The sequence below is a fragment of the Gallinula chloropus genome (genome assembly GCF_964237585.1).
Source record: "Gallinula chloropus genome assembly, chromosome: 12".
In the NCBI taxonomy this organism is placed as follows: Eukaryota; Metazoa; Chordata; class Aves; order Gruiformes; family Rallidae; genus Gallinula; species Gallinula chloropus.
In genome coordinates this window covers 23,001,257-23,016,607 of record NC_140097.1, presented here as the reverse complement: position 1 = coordinate 23,016,607, position 15,351 = coordinate 23,001,257, and the positions used below count along the sequence as shown (strand labels likewise).

The 15,351-nt window shown below is 52.1% G+C and overlaps 1 protein-coding gene across 1 annotated transcript in view; it reads right to left on the bottom strand.

The window, feature by feature from the left end:
- The window catches only part of USP4 (ubiquitin specific peptidase 4), a gene marked incomplete at its 5' end in the record, with an annotated part of 43,898 nt that overhangs the window by 1,773 nt on the left and 26,774 nt on the right, over window positions 1–15,351 (bottom strand). The window contains 7 exons of the mRNA XM_084269394.1: window positions 1,238–1,341; window positions 2,271–2,420; window positions 2,509–2,624; window positions 3,627–3,697; window positions 3,774–3,989; window positions 5,174–5,262; window positions 5,892–6,083. Of these exons, the coding sequence (XP_084125520.1) occupies window positions 1,238–1,341; window positions 2,271–2,420; window positions 2,509–2,624; window positions 3,627–3,697; window positions 3,774–3,989; window positions 5,174–5,262; window positions 5,892–6,083 (938 nt within the window). The remainder of the gene's footprint in view (window positions 1–1,237; window positions 1,342–2,270; window positions 2,421–2,508; window positions 2,625–3,626; window positions 3,698–3,773; window positions 3,990–5,173; window positions 5,263–5,891; window positions 6,084–15,351) is intronic.

Sequence of the window (15,351 nt, the reverse complement as noted above, 5' to 3'; positions counted from 1 at the left end):
CACCTTTATAAGACTCTGGGGGCACCTTATAGCCCCTTCCAGTCCCTGAGAGGTGCCTGTAGGGAAGCTGGGAAGAACTGTTCCCAAGGGCATGGAGCAATAGGACATGGGTGTATGGTTTAAACTTGAAAAGGAGAGGTTTAGGATGGATATTAGGGAAAAGTTCTTCACTCTGAGGGTGGCAGATCACTGGCACAGGGTGTCCAGAGAGGTGGTGGAGGCCCCAGCTCTGGAGATATCCAAGGTTTGGTTTGATGGGGCTCTGAGAAACCTGAGCAGGTAAAGATGTCCCTGCTCACTGCAGGGGGGTTGGACTAGATGGCCTGGAAAGGTCCCTCCCCACCTTACACATTCTGTGATTCTATACACCGGCCCTGCACAGACACCTGATACAGGGAACTCCACTTACAGGTACAGCTCTGCACTGGGACACAACCAGTGACAAAACACAGACTCATCCTCTCTAACAAAGGGGTTCTCTCCCCCTGGCATGACACTGTCCCTGCTACAGGAGCCCCTGCCAGCACAGTGGTGGAGCTCTTCTGCCACACAGCAACACCAGCTGTGAGACCAAGAGCTCTTGAGAATTATGTGTGTGGCTTGTTTGAGAAAAGCCTGGAACAAAGGAAAAGGTGGGGAAAGAAGGGGGGTGCTTTAAATTGCTGCTGCAGCAAACAGCACTGAGGACAGGAAGTCCAGAGAGGCATCAGACCCAGCCAAGGTCTGTCCTCTGCTGTGTCTTCCTGGCCTCTGGGCAGCTGCCACTTGTCAGCACCACTGAGGGAACCTGGCAGGTTCCCACTCAGCTGGGTGACCACTGGTGAGCCCAGCTCTGCAGTGGGATGCTGTGCCCACCCTGCACAGGCTGCTGCCCTCAGGTGTGCAGGGAGCCCAGCTGACAGCCTGTGCTGCAGACACTCCCCAGTGCTCTCCAGTAAGAAGCTTCTTTCCACAGTTTCCCTCTCCAGCACTGAAAAGTCTTGACTCCACTCAAACAGGGGAACACCATCACACCCACTGATGCCTCCTGACCAAGATCCTACAGACTCCCACCTCAGGACACTGCAAACTGCACAAACCAACCCACTGGCTGCCCTGCAAAGCCCAACAGCACGGGCACTGCCCTCCAGTACCACATCCAGCTGGTGAGCTTTGGGGTGGGGGCCACTGCAGGTCTCCACCACAGAGAGCCCTCCCATGACCCCTGCACAGGGAGAAAGGGGCAGCAGATACTCACAGTGGCCAACTCCCATGGCTCCATAGTGATTGGACACAGCGATCAGGTCATACACGTACGAGCCGGCTCTCGGGTCGCACACGAACTCGGACATGTTTAACCCCCTGGAAGGAAACCCAAACACATCAGCACACCAGTGATGGCACTTTCTAGAGGGGGTGGAGGGCAGCACTGGAGCCCCAGGGCCAGGCAGCACTGGAGCCCCAGGGCCAGGCAGCACTGGAGCCCCAAGGACAGGCAGCACTGGAGCCCCAGGGACAGGCAGCACTGGAGCCCCAGGGACAGGCAGCACTGGAGCCCCAGGGACAGGCAGCACTGGAGCCCCAGGGACAGGCAGCACTGGAGCCCCAGGGACAGGCAGCACTGGAGGGAAGGGCTGAGCTCTGCTGCTCAGCAGCTTCGTGCCCTTGGTGTGGTGACCAGAGTCCTGAGCCTCCCACACAGGGCAGGTCCTGGGAAACACACCAGGAGTGAAGGACAGCTCAGTGTGCCTGTGCAGGCATGGAGAGCAAGGTGGGAGTAGTAAGGAACACACTTGGTTGTGCAGCAGGATGCTGACAAGCAGCAGCAGAGGAAGGAGGCTGGTTTCATCCTGCCCTGGTGCAACCCTCACATGACAAGTGCAGCTCTGCCCAAGAGATTTGCTACGCTCTCTGCACAAGTTCTCCTGGTTCAGTAGAATCACCTGGCTTTAACTTAATTGCAGAAGACACAGTACCTGCCTCTAACTAGTCTTTTGAGACATGCAAAACTGATGACATGAAGATCCATTGCAAAGGTTTATTAAAAAAAGCCCCAAAATCAACTTCTTACAGTTCAAACCCAGAAGACAGAGCAGAGCTGGTCCAGTTACAGCTTTACTAACAAGCCCTCTGAACATGAGGTGCTCAGGGATGTGGTTTAGCTTAGGCCAGGACTAGATGATCTTTAAAGGTCTTTTCCAACCTTGTGATTCTGTGAACAGTAACATCAGAAGTAGATTTCTCTTGACCACCTTCTTGAAGCTCTCCCTGGCTGGAAAGAAGCCTCCTACCTGATAGGGAATTCCACAACAGTGTCGAGTTTATCCCTCCAGTATCTGCTGTAGGAGAAGCGTTTTAAATGCACAACCAGAATCCTGGGCAAAGACCACAAGTCAAACTTCTTTGTGGCCTGTTGATGTTTCTTACAGTTAGGGCAATACCTGAGGAAGGAGCAGCAAACAGGGAAATTAATTACTACATTAAAAGAAAAGCTTCTGGCCTTCAATTAAAAAAGGAGGAGGCTCTTACCAGGGGTCATGTTCCCCAAGTGTTTCCATCGTAGTGAAAAGCTCTATGCAGTCTCTGAGGGCTACCACAGCCTTCTTCTTCTGTGGTTGTAACATGCTTCTGTGTTTTTCAAATGCCTAGTGAGAGATGAATGCTTTATTCAACTCCATGGAGACTTCACTCCTTGGCCCCATGAGGAAGAACCTGCTCACCCTCACCAAGGTGCCTATTTCTGCACTCCCACTCCCCCCACCCACAGTTACCCCACCCTCCCAGTCACTCTGTTCTTGTGTTATGGTCAGTAAGGGGAAACAAAATACATATTCTTCCTTCAAAGTGGTTTGTTGAGAGGATTATGAACCAAACCACTCAGCTTTGAAATGAAAATCATTGCTTTTTGGAACACAGTGGACACAGATGTCCCTCTCTGCTCTGCCCTTGGGAGGCCCCAGCTGGAGTCCTGTGTCCAGAGCTGGGGCCCCAGGACAAGAAAGATGTGGGACTGGTGGAGAGGGGTCAGAGGAGCCACAAAGATGATCAGAGGGCTGGAGCAGCTCCCCTACAGAGAGAGGCTGAGGGAGCTGGGCTGGTTCAGCCTGGAGAAGAGAAGGCTGTGGGGGGACCTCATTGCAGCCTCCCAGTCCCTGAAGGGAGCAGAGGAACAGGAGGGAAATCAGCTTGTTCAAAGGGTAGAGACTGGCAGGACAAGGGGGATGGAGTGAAGCTGAAGGAGGGAAGGGTTAGATCAGATATTAGGGGGAAGTTGTCTACAGAGAGAGTGGTGAGGGGCTGGAACAGACTGCCCAGAGAGGGGGTGGGTGCCCCATCCCTGGGGGTGTTCAGGGCCAGGTTGGATGGGGCCCTGGGCAACCTTGTGTAGCTCCAGGCCTGGAGGTTGGTGTCCCTGCCTGTGGCAGGGGGGTTGGAGCTCTGTGACCCTTGGGATCCCTTCCAACCCAGACCATCCTATGAGTCTACAATATTACCAATTACAGATCTATAGACCTGATCTCTACAAGATTTTTTGAAACATATGCTTGTTTTATGAGGAAAGCTACAGCTCCCTTTCCCCCTTTCCTGTAATCCTTTCATACAGCATGCAGGTTTACACACAGTTTATGAGCAGAGCATACTACAACCTGTGCCTCCTGCTCATCAAAAAGCAGCCTCCGTGTCTCAGAGTCCCAGTCAATAGCGAGGGCAGAAAAAGCTGCAAGAGAAGAAACATCCATTGCAGGAGTGGAAGGAGAAGAGGGGAGGGAAGAACCCAGCAGGACCATAATTACCATTGAGTTTTAAGATTTTTCCCTCTACAATGGAGTTTATCTCAGAAGTGCCAGAGGAATTCACGAGGCTGAAGGTGAAATACTGCTTCCTGCAGGGCTGTGGGTCTCTTGCTGACTCCACCTGCATGCAGCCCTCAGAGTGGCAGGGGTCACCTTCCACCAGCTTCTCCCTGCCTTCCTGCCCACCATCCTGATGCTCCATCTCTTCCACGTCACCTGGCAGGATTGAAAACAAGCACAAGAGCTCCAGCAGCAGCTGAGCCTGACACCCTCCCAGCAAGCAGCTTGCAGGAGCCTCCTGTGACACACAGGGATTACTCAAAGCAGCCAAAGGCACCCAGGAGCAGCAGTCTGCTGCTTGCTACCCTTGTGTCTGAAGCTGCTCTTGTAGCAGGGGTGGGTAAGGTGCTGCTATCAGAGGTGATGGGAGAGCACTTAGCTCATGGAAAGCCACCAGCCACACCTCCTGAGAGCAAGGCTGCAGGCAGGTGTCTTTGCAGAAGGGGATATACCCAAGCCTGAGGAAATCTACTTCCATTCCTTGGGAAAAATGGGTAGAACTTTCCCCTCTTTAACTTCCCATTTAACCTGCTCCAGCTGTTACTCTCAGAGCAGCAAAGTGAATGGGTTCAGGGAGGAACAGGAACCATGCATCTGCCATGGGCATGGAAAGCTCCTCTGAGGCTGGAACAAGATCTTAGCATTCCAGGTCCACAATCAGAAAATAACCATTCCCACTTTATTCCTCCAGAACTTCTCCTTGTGACCCATCAGGACAGTTTCCATCACTGAAAGGCATAGTTGGACAGAAGCTGCCTCTGGAAGGAGGCACATGAACACTTCATAGGGGGAATCAGCTTGTTAAAGGGCAGCCACTGGCAGGACAAGGGGGATGGAGTGAAGCTGAAGGAGGGAAGGGTGAGATGAAATACTGGGGGGGAAGTTCTTTCCAGAGAGAGTGGTGAGGGGCTGGAACAGGCTGCCCAGAGAGGGGGTGGGTGCCCCATCCCTGGGGGTGTTCAAGGCCAGGTTGGATGGGGCTCTGGGCAACCTTGTGTAGCTCCAGGCCTGGAGGTTGGTGGCCCTGCCTGTGGCAGGGGGTTGGAGCTCTGTGATCCTTGGGGTCCCTTCCAACCCAGCCCAGTCTGGGATTCTATGACTTCCCCACCATGAGTCAAGATGGATGCACACCATGCCTCGTTCTCCTGCTCCTGCTCCACATGTCTGACTTCCCTTGGGAGGGAAACAGTCGACAGGAATTCTCACTGTACCACACAGTCCTACACCACAGCACAGCTTGATCACTGTGAAACCCCCACAACCCAGAGCTTCAGCCAAACACACACAGCACAAACCAAAGGCTACTAAAAAGCTTCCAGCCAGTTCCAAAAGGACTTTACCTTCAACCACACCATTGGAGCCATTGCAGGTTCCTTTGTCTGGGCAGGGGGTTGAGTATTCCTCTGCCAAAGGGAGCTTCACATAGCGACTAGAGAGAGGGAACATGGTCAGCATGCCATCAGACTCTGAAGCCCTATGTCAGAGCAGCAGCACCCCTCTCCATCATCAGTTCCTGCTGTCCAATCCCCCTCAGCACACCAGGACCTGTCCTGCACAGGCCAAGGGCTCTCAGAACGAGTCAAACAACAACTCAGTAAATCTCTGTTCCCACAGCTTGTTCCAGGTTTTACTGGCAGGAGATGGAAAAGGCAAGAATAAGTTATGGTGGCCCCATCTGAGAGCCCTGAGAACACCATCTGAGTTCTGCTCCTGCCCTGTTTTGCTACAGCAGGACAACAGCTTCCCTTGTGACTACCACCAGTGTTCTCTTGTGACCTGCTTTTACAGCACACAAAAAACAGACCTTGAAACATCCCCGGGGCCTCCAGATACTAATGCAAGGTACAGAAAGGTTGTCCCTGCTCACTGCAGGAGGTTGGACTAGATGACCTCTAAAGGTCCCTTCCCAACCTAATGCATCCTGTGATTCTAGGAACTCCCAGCTTATACACCCCACACCCCCAAGGAAATCCTTCCCTTCACGAAGGATGCTGCTACTGCACTGCAGCTAAGTGGCCACCAGAAGGCTGCAGAGGGCTCAGAGACAGTGTGACTCACCTGATCTGCTCCAAAACCACGCTGTACAAGTGATCCACAGTGAGCTTGTGCTTTGGCACAGAGATCAGCAGTGGCTGACCAAAGAGGATGGTCCCTGAGGTGCTGCTGGGTTGTCTCACCGTCTTCTCTCGGAAGTACACCGAGAGGGTGACGTGCTCCAAGCCATCCTCACTGGGCTTGCAGACCTCGTATCTGTTTCAAAGACAGGGGATTTCCATGGGTTATTTTCACTGCAGGTACAAGCAATATGAGCTCAGCCCAACAAGGATCTCCACAAGGTCCTCCTGAGTAGGACAAAAAGGGTTGTGCTCTGTCCTCATGCACGTTCCTGAACACTTCCCATAGCTCATGACAACACAGGACACACACCTACCACTGACTCAGCCAACACCTTCCCTCTGCCTGTATTCCTAATTCATATCCCTCTTGCTACTCACCTCTCAAAACATTACCCTGCCAACTATGTGTGGCTTCAGCCAGATCACAGCATCAATGAAAAACACGCTCAGGAATCCCTCAGACAGTGTCTGCATCCCTCTGGAGAAAGAAACCCTCCCAGTACCTCAGGTCTCGTGCTCCCCCAGCCTCTCACACAGTTAGTGGCCTGAGCTCACTCACATCACTGAGCAGCCAAGTGTTTCAGAAAGCCAAGAAAGTTTGGAAACATCTGCTTCAGAGAAAAATCCAAGGACAGGAAACACACAATGCCTGAAGAAAACAAACAGCTCTGAAGAACAACAGGGAGGCTGAGACACAGCTTGTGCTACTGGGCAAATAGCAAACGAGGTATCTGCCAATGTCAGGGTCAGGAGAAACCCCAGGCTCCCACTGTGGCACTGCTTGATCCAGGGCTATTCATCAGAGAGGATGGATTTCCAGGAATGCCAAGTCACTGCTCTTTATTCTGGTGAGTCACCTGTCCTCAGCTTTTCCTAAAACTGGAGGAGAAAGAAAGGTTTCATGGGAGGTCTCACTGCGCGTAACGAGCAAGGCGGCGATCACAGGTCTGAATGTACCACCTCCTCACAGCTCTCTCCTGTCAGACAAGGTGCTTCCCTTCCCTCAGAGCCAAGAAACATCTCTGGTTCATTCCTGTGTTTCAAATGCCCTTGTACAGCAGGGAGAACAAGTTTCAGAGTTGCAGTTCTGCTCCCTCCTACTCGAACAAGCAGGGATCCCAGCTTGGGGCCTCCACTGACTTAGTGTCCACAGGGAAAATAGCTTCCAGAGTGTCCCAGCCCACCAAGGACATGAGAGATCTGAGGCAGCACACAACTACCACACACAAAGGGCTGCTGTCCTTTTTCTGGAGCTGGACACCAGCACTGGAGACAGTTCAAACCTTCAAGAGCTCCTTGAAGAACAGCACCAGAGAGGTGGACTATTTTACTTCGCAGTGTTTACACAATCAAGCACCATACTCAGCCCCAGAGCATCGTCTACAGTTAACTCCAGGTCCTGGGAGACTCCTCAGCTGGGCTCTTATCTAGAGCAGAGCTCTATACACAACAGGCACACATCCCTGACATCCTCATGACAGCCTCTCACACCACCTACGTGAGTGAGCAGCGACTGACGTAACCCCCAGTTGTGCTCCAGCCTCAGGGCTCCAAAAGAGCCCTACCCCTGTGATGGGGCAGCTGGGACAAAGGAAAGGCAAAGTATTACCCTCAGCAGCAGCAGCCAGCATGCTGCACCCCTCTGGCACTGACACAGGGAGCACCTTGCACACTCCTCACCCACACATGACAAACCTGGCTGTGCGAGCGCCCCGCTCCCCATTCCACCCCACAACAGCTTCTGTGTTCTAGTGAGAGGGATTGACATGTCAGAATGGGGAGCTGTCATTTTCTCCATCTCCTGAGCAGCAGCCATCCCTTCTGATGAAGATAAATCATTCAAATAAAAAAAAAACCAAACCCCCTTTATGTATAGTTTAAGGAAAGCTACAGAGCTGATGCTGGGAGTTACCTGACAACCCACTGTAATTCTGCATCTTAACTGAACTAATAGAACATAAAGATGATGCTACACCAGACTGCACAACATGGTTTTAGAAGTCAGAATCACAGAATCACCAGGGTGGAAAAGACCTTTAAGTTCATCAAGTCCAACCGTTCCCATCCTGTGCTGACCCACATCCCTGAGCACCTCATCTCCCCTCTGCTAAACACACCCAGGAAAGGTGACCCAGCCCCTCCCTGGGCAGCCTGTGCCACAGCCCCACAACTCTGCCAGGGAAGAACTTTGCCCTCCCAGCTGCTCTGACCCTGCCCTGGCACAGCTTGAGCCCATTGCCCCTTGTCCCATCTCCTGTCCCCTGGCTGAAGAGACCATCGCCCACCTCTCTGCACCCTCCTGGCTGGGCAGGGGAGGTGGGGAGAAGGGCTCCCCTCAGCCTCCTCTTCTCCAGGCTCAACACCCCCAGCTCCCTCAGCCGCTCCTCAGAGGATTTGCCCTCCAGCCCCTTCCCCAGCCTGGTTGCCCTTCTCTGGACTCACTCCAGGACCTCAATGTCCTTCTTATGGTGAGGAGCCCAGAACTGGACCCAGCACTCGAGATGCAGCCTCACCAGTGCTGAGCAATGCAGAGTCATTAGCTCAGCTACCCACACTGGTCATTATTGGCTGGCTGCCTTTACAGTTGATGACAGCTCTGAAGCGTGTCTGAGAACAACGAAGCAGTAGGGTAGGACCTGACCAGTCTTCATCAGTGTTATGAAGGCTTCAGGTCTGAGGCTCTAATTCAGAAAGGAGGCAGTGGGTGAGGAAATAGGTCCCGTCTGTCCCCTTGCAACCTGAAGTTAAGCAAGTGCACAGGAGCATGAACAGCTACAGAAAGACAAGGAAGACGTACACCGAAGTGCACTGAAAGCAGAAAATACTGAGAGCTAAACACAGGCTAATATATATAGATATATAGATAGATATATATATATATATATATATCGATCTCAGGCTATGAGAGATATATATATGTGTGTGTGTGTATATATATACATATGTATATAAAATCTCACAGAACTGTAGGGGTGGGAAGGGACCCCCAGAGCCCATGGGGTCCAACCCCCTGCCAAAGCAGCTCCCCAGCTCATATTGCACAGGGCGGCGTCCACACGGGGCTGGAATCTCTCCAGAGATGGAGACTCCACACCCCCTGGGCAGCCTGTCCCAGGGCTCCCTCACCCTCACTGGGGAAAAGTTCTTCCCCATCTTGCTGTGGAACTTCCTCTGCTCCAACTTGCAGCCATTGCCCCTTGTCCTGTCCCCACAGACACTGAAAAGGGGCTGCCCATTCCCCCTGCATCACATCCTTCAGCTATTGATAAACATTCATAAGGTCCCCCCTTAGTCTTCTTCTCTCCAGGCTGAACAGCCCCAGCTCACTCAGCCTTTCCTCACAGGGGAGATGCTCCAGGCCCTTCATCATCTCCATAGCCTCCTTTGGACTCTCTCCAGGAGATCCCTGGCTTTGTTATCCCAGGGAGCCCAGAACTGGACACAACACTCCAGGTGGGGCCTGACCAGGGCAGAGCAGAGGGGGAGGATCCCCTTCTGTGACCTGCTGGCCACACTCCTCTTGATGCCCCCAGGATCCCATTGTCTCTCTCAGCCCCCAGGGCACACTGCTGGCTCATGGCCACCCTGTCACCCACCAGGACCCCCAGGTCCTACTCCGCAGAGCTCCTCTCCAGCAGGTCACCCCCAGCCTGTACTGATTCCAGTGGTTATTCCTTCCCAGGTGCCAGACTCTCCACTTGCTTTTGTTGAACCCCATCTGGTCTGTCCCTGCCCAGCTCTCCAGCCTGTCCAGGTCTCTCTGGATGGCAGCGCAGTGTCCTGCGTGTCAGCCGCTCCTCCCAGCTCTGGATCAGTGGCACTTGCTGAGGGTATGTCTATGCTGTATGTGACTGAAACATTCCCTCACAAAGAGCAGGGATCTATGTTACCTATTCCAGCTGGAAAACACTGTGGGACCAGAAGTCAGTCTGCAGCAAACTAGTGCATTTTTGAAAGGAACTGAGAAGGGTGGGGAATAACCCCATTGCAGATGCTGACCAACAGACCTGCCTGAACAGGATCACCACTGCACACCCACCTCGAGCTGCTGCCAGATGTTACAACAGGTTCAGAAGCTGACAGGAGGAATGAACAGGAGTGAATGAATGAGTGAAAGTGCTGCACATACTCCCATCTCACCTAGGAAGTGGAAATACTCCTTATCTGCTCACTTTCCTATCACCAGAAGGTACACAAACACACAGACCAGGAGGGAGGAAACTGCAAATGTCATTTTTTCAGACAACAGGTAGTTTACCCTGTAAAAGTTGGTGGTTGGATTTTGCCAGTTTTACAGAGGAGCAAGATCAGGAAGCAGGAGGGGGTTTGGTTTGTGGTTTGTTGGTTTTTCTTTTTTAACAAAGCTTATAAAAAAAGACAAGACCCCAGAAGCTCATCTCAGAAAGGACACAGTTCCTCACTTCAAACAAGAAAACACCAATTTCAGGAGCAGACAACAAACTTCCTAGGTCAGTCTGCCACAAGACCTTGCATGCCCCAGAGTTTTCCCTGTACTAGCTGGTTTGGTGACCTCAGGTCCATAACTGCTGTAGCCTCAGTCACAAGCCTGACACTTCTGCAGCCAGCCACAGTTCCTCAGGACCACGGCCTCACCTACACATCCCACACAGCACGTTGTAAGAGAAGGCAGATGACACGGTGTGCATGGCAAACTAAGCACATCTCACTCCAATACTCACACTTTTATGTGTTAAAGGTGACCTGCAAATCAATTTGTGAAACTTCTATGGATGTGAAGATTATATATTATTAATACATGCCCCATTAGCCAGGCTAAGAGAAAAAAAAGGGGTATCTAGTTTATCCATCAAAACATTCTTCTTCTCAGCCCTTAAGAGCTCAGAAGAATAGTAAAGCAGTGGGCTGCGGAGTCTTGTGTCCAAGCAGTACTTACCTGAGCCCTTGTAGGCCGGCTCCAAGCTCCAGCAGGATCCCTGGGTGATGGGATATCACCAGCATGGTGCATGCCTGGGTGTTACATTGGAGCGGGAGCCGGAGGTCCTAGCGGGGCTGGGCTGCCCAGAACCTGGGGGAGAGAAACAGCAAGCGTTTTGATGAGCGCCCACTGCTGAGCCTGGGCAAGGGGGGCGTTGGGCACAGACACTGGGCCAGCAGCAAATTGATTTGCAGGCCACCTTGATGTGAGTGAATGCCTGGAGATTTGTCCCTGTCCTCTCATGCCACGAGAGGAACGCTCACGGCGCTGCGCGAAGCGGGACGGTCCCAGCGTCGTCTGGCTGCTCTGCCCCTACGCGTCACGCCAGGGATCTGGCTCCCAGTGGTTCCTCAAACCCCTCTATCCTGCAAGCATGTCACCTCTGATGCTAAATACTAACACATCTGGGGGTGCTGGTAGATGACAGGGTGGCCATGAGCCAGCAGTGTGCCCTGGGGGCTGAGAGAGACGATGGGATGCTGGGGGCATCAAGAGGAGTGTGGCCAGCAGGTCACAGGAGGGGATCCTCCCCCTCTGCTCTGCCCTGGTCAGGCCCCACCTGGAGTGTTGTGTCCAGTGCTGGGCTCCCTGGGATAACAAAGACAGGGATCTCCTGGAGAGAGTCCAGAGGAGGCTACAGAGATGATGAAGGGCCTGGAGCATCTCCCCTGTGAGGAAAGGCTGAGTGAGCTGGGGCTGTGTGCTAGCCAGCTGGCAACACAGGCTCCATTCAAAATCCCAGACTGGCCTGGGTTGGAAGGGACCCCAAGGATCACAGAGCTCCAACCCCCCTACCACAGGCAGGGCCACCAACCTCCAGGCCTGGAGCTACACAAGGTTGCCCAAGATACTTGCCTGTGATCTAAGAAAGTAAGTTGCTGGGATATCAGAGACTCCTGAAGTTACCAGCAGCAATCTGAACCTACAAACACCAGGCTGCCACGCTCTCCATCCACGTATCACACAGCATCTTTGGGAAGGCAGCAAGCCCTGACCTGAGGCACCACTGTCAGTAACTTCTGCCACAAAGGTAAGAGCTTGAGGAGCACTTGAGAAGTTTCTGTGTAATCCACCCCCTTGAGCCACGTCCACACACAGAGCAGGGCAGCAGTGTGCAGAGCAGCACGTCATGCTGGACAAGAGAACAGCCACTTTAATGCTGCCCTGTGCCCTGACCCAGGTTATGGTCTAGTTCCACAGTTACATCCACCCAGCTAAGGTGCAGGAACAGATGCAGAGTTACTTAACCAGCACTTAGGATGAGTGTAAGCTATGTTTTCATGGCAAAAACATCAAATTGGGAAGTTTTAGGAACACAGAACCAGTTAGGTGAGAAGGAATAAGTAAACAGGAGGCTTGGGGGAGACTGGCTGGAGAGCTGTCAGGCAGAGAAGGACCTGGGGGTGTTGGGTGGCTGCAGGCTGAGTATGAGCCAGCAGTGTGCCCAGGTGGCCAGGAAGGCCAAGGGCATCCTGGCTTGTGTCAGACACAGTGTGGCCAGTAGGTCTGAGGAGGGGATTGTGCCCCTGGACTGGGCACTGGTGAGGCTGCACCTCGAGTGCTGGGTCCAGTTCAGGGCTCCTCATCATAAGAAGGACATTGAGGTCCTGGAGCGAGTCCAGAGAAGGGCAACCAGGCTGGGGAAGGGGCTGGAGGGCAAATCCTCTGAGGAGCGGCTGAGGGAGCTGGGGGTGTTCAGCCTGGAGAAGAGGAGGCTGAGGGGAGACCTTCTCCCCACCTCCCCTGCCCTGCCAGGAGGGTGCAGAGAGGTGGGCGATGGTCTCTTCAGCCAGGGGACAGGAGATGGGACAAGGGGCAATGGGCTCAAGCTGTGCCAGGGCAGGGTCAGAGCAGATGGGAGGGCAAAGTTCTTCCCTGGCAGAGTTGTGGGGCTGTGGCACAGGCTGCCCAGGGAGGGGCTGAGTCACCTTCCCTGGCTGTGTTTAACAGAGGGGAGATGAGGTGCTCAGGGGTGTGGGTCAGCACAGGATGGGAATGGATGGACTTGATGATCCTTCAAGAGCTCTTCCAACCTGGTGATTCTGTGAACAGGGCTGCTCCTGCTCTCATTTTCAGGAGAGCCATGAAGAAAGGGTGCAGTGCTGGGCCCACCAGCCCCAAGGCAGGCAGCAGCACAGAGGACAGAGGTAACCCAAGAGAAGCCCCAGCACTGAAAGAAAACACACAAGGGGCAGTGTGACAGCAGCAAGTGCCAGGGCAAGGTTGTGTGCAGGACTCTTCTCTAGCTGGTACAAAATCATCCCTTCTGCAAGAAGCAGATGGCAAAGATGCACCCTCACAGCTGCAAGTACATTCCTCAATGGAAAACAACTTTTGAAGCCAACAGGGCAAAAACATTCACACTGTTTTGGAAGTTGGGCATTTTTAGCCATGTATGTGTGTACCAAGTCCAAACAGACAGCAAAACTCCTCCAAAAACAACCCAGATAATTCTCAGGCTGTAATTTTAAGATTTAGAAAGCCTGGAAAGACTTATACAAGACAGTTTCAACTTACTAAAGATTTCTAGTTCACAGAGACCTCAGGAATTCCTCAGATAATGGGCTAAATGCAAAGAAAATTAACATTTCCTGCAATGAGAAACTAAAAGCAATCCATCACTTCTTAGAAAGGTACTAGAAACACAAAATAATGGAGTAAAAGTAATAAATGCCTTCAGCATGTCCTTAATATCATCAGTCTGCAAGAGCCTAATGAAGCAAAAACCTACCACAGTCTTAGATCCAAGCAAGCCCTTTCAGTGCCATGCTGCCAGCCTGCTGACCTCAGGCTCTATGGACAGTGAAAGGTTAACAATTCCTAAAGAATCCCCCAAACCTGCAGGTCAAATCCTGGGCTGATGACCCACCCAGATTGCTGCCTCCTCCTACTGATCCTAAACCAAAAACTGAGGTCCTGCCAAACCCCTTTCACACCTGCTTCAGCAGACACAAGACCTCCAAGGATGGAAACAGTGGAATTTTAGAACCTTCACATTACTCTTATCATCTCTCAAGTGACTAAACTAAATGTTAGAACACTTAAGAGCAGACTTTTTATATAACCAGACAAGGTAAGCACATTGCTCATGATAAAAGTAATTACACATTTGCCTTTAAATAAGTGAACAAGTGTTTCTGCTGCCTTTTTGAGACAAAGCTCCCTTTCCTCAAGAGAATGCTGTTCCATAGCTGTAGGTTAGAGTATGATTTTACATCTTTTTCCTGACAGCATCACCCACTAAAGGGAGTTTCTATCAGCAGCTTTCTCCTAGTTCTAGCTGTGGTGTTTGGCTGGGTGCTGTTGCCCCAGGGTGCTGTAACCATCTTAAGAGGGTTGACATAGAAAAACAGGATCAGCAAAACCTCTTCCTGCAACCTTTCTTCTTCCTCAGGGGATTATTTTTAGCCCAGGTCAGTTCATTCTGCCTGTGACTCACAGCATCACCTCATGTACAGTTGCACTGGCACCTAAAGGAAGCAGGGACTGCAATGGGAAACACAGGTGGAGCTGCAGTTGGGCTGATGCTGCCCCCCACAGACCCTATTCAGACACAGTTGTTTTCCACAATGTATGATGCCTGTAGGCAGTGGGGTGTTACTGTAATTCCCAGGGTAACACCACACTTGTGGGGTTTTCAGTGTTCTACTAAGCTGTGGAGACAGACTTGCTCCCAGCACCCTCACAGAATGGGTTTCCCAGAAGCCCTGTGGCCATTCCCAAGACATCCTGACTGGACACAGCCTGAGCAGCAGCTGAAAACACCCAACAACATGACAAGAATGTGAGGAAAACACTCAAGACATTGCAGCTCAGCAATGAAGCCACCACAGAGCACAACAGAGCAGCACCACACAGTGTGTCACAGCATCCCTCTCAGCCCAAGGTATGTGCTGTGCCAGAGCATGTCAGTGCAGGACTTCACACCAGCACAGCAATTTCATGGAAGCAGCATCCTTACACTGGAACATTCTCACATGAGGAAGACCAGACTTGTGATGAAGAGCTGGATTTGGCCTCACAAAGCCCCAAGGCTTCAGCTGTGAGGCTCAAAGGCCAGTTTGTACTTCATGTGCAATAACATCACTTTCCAGCTGCAAGAGAGGGACACTGGTGTCCTCTCCTCACCAGATTTCCTACCTGAGCAGAGACATCTCATCTCAATCAATACAATTAAGCACAACCAAATCCTCAGCTTCACCAAGGTCCCTCACAACTACTACCAAGACAAACTGTAACCACAGTCCAGAGCCTAAGGAGAACCTCCAGTTGTGGCTGGATGAGCACCCCAACAGCTACGTTGGGTGTTTGGAGAGACAGAGTACAGCAGCTTGTACTGCTGGCTATCCTAGTAACTCCAAAGTTTGGGGCTGATTTGGGGTAAAGGAACAGTAAGGCTGAGCTTCATCTCTGAAACAGGCTTGTAGAGAGCTCCAAACTGCAG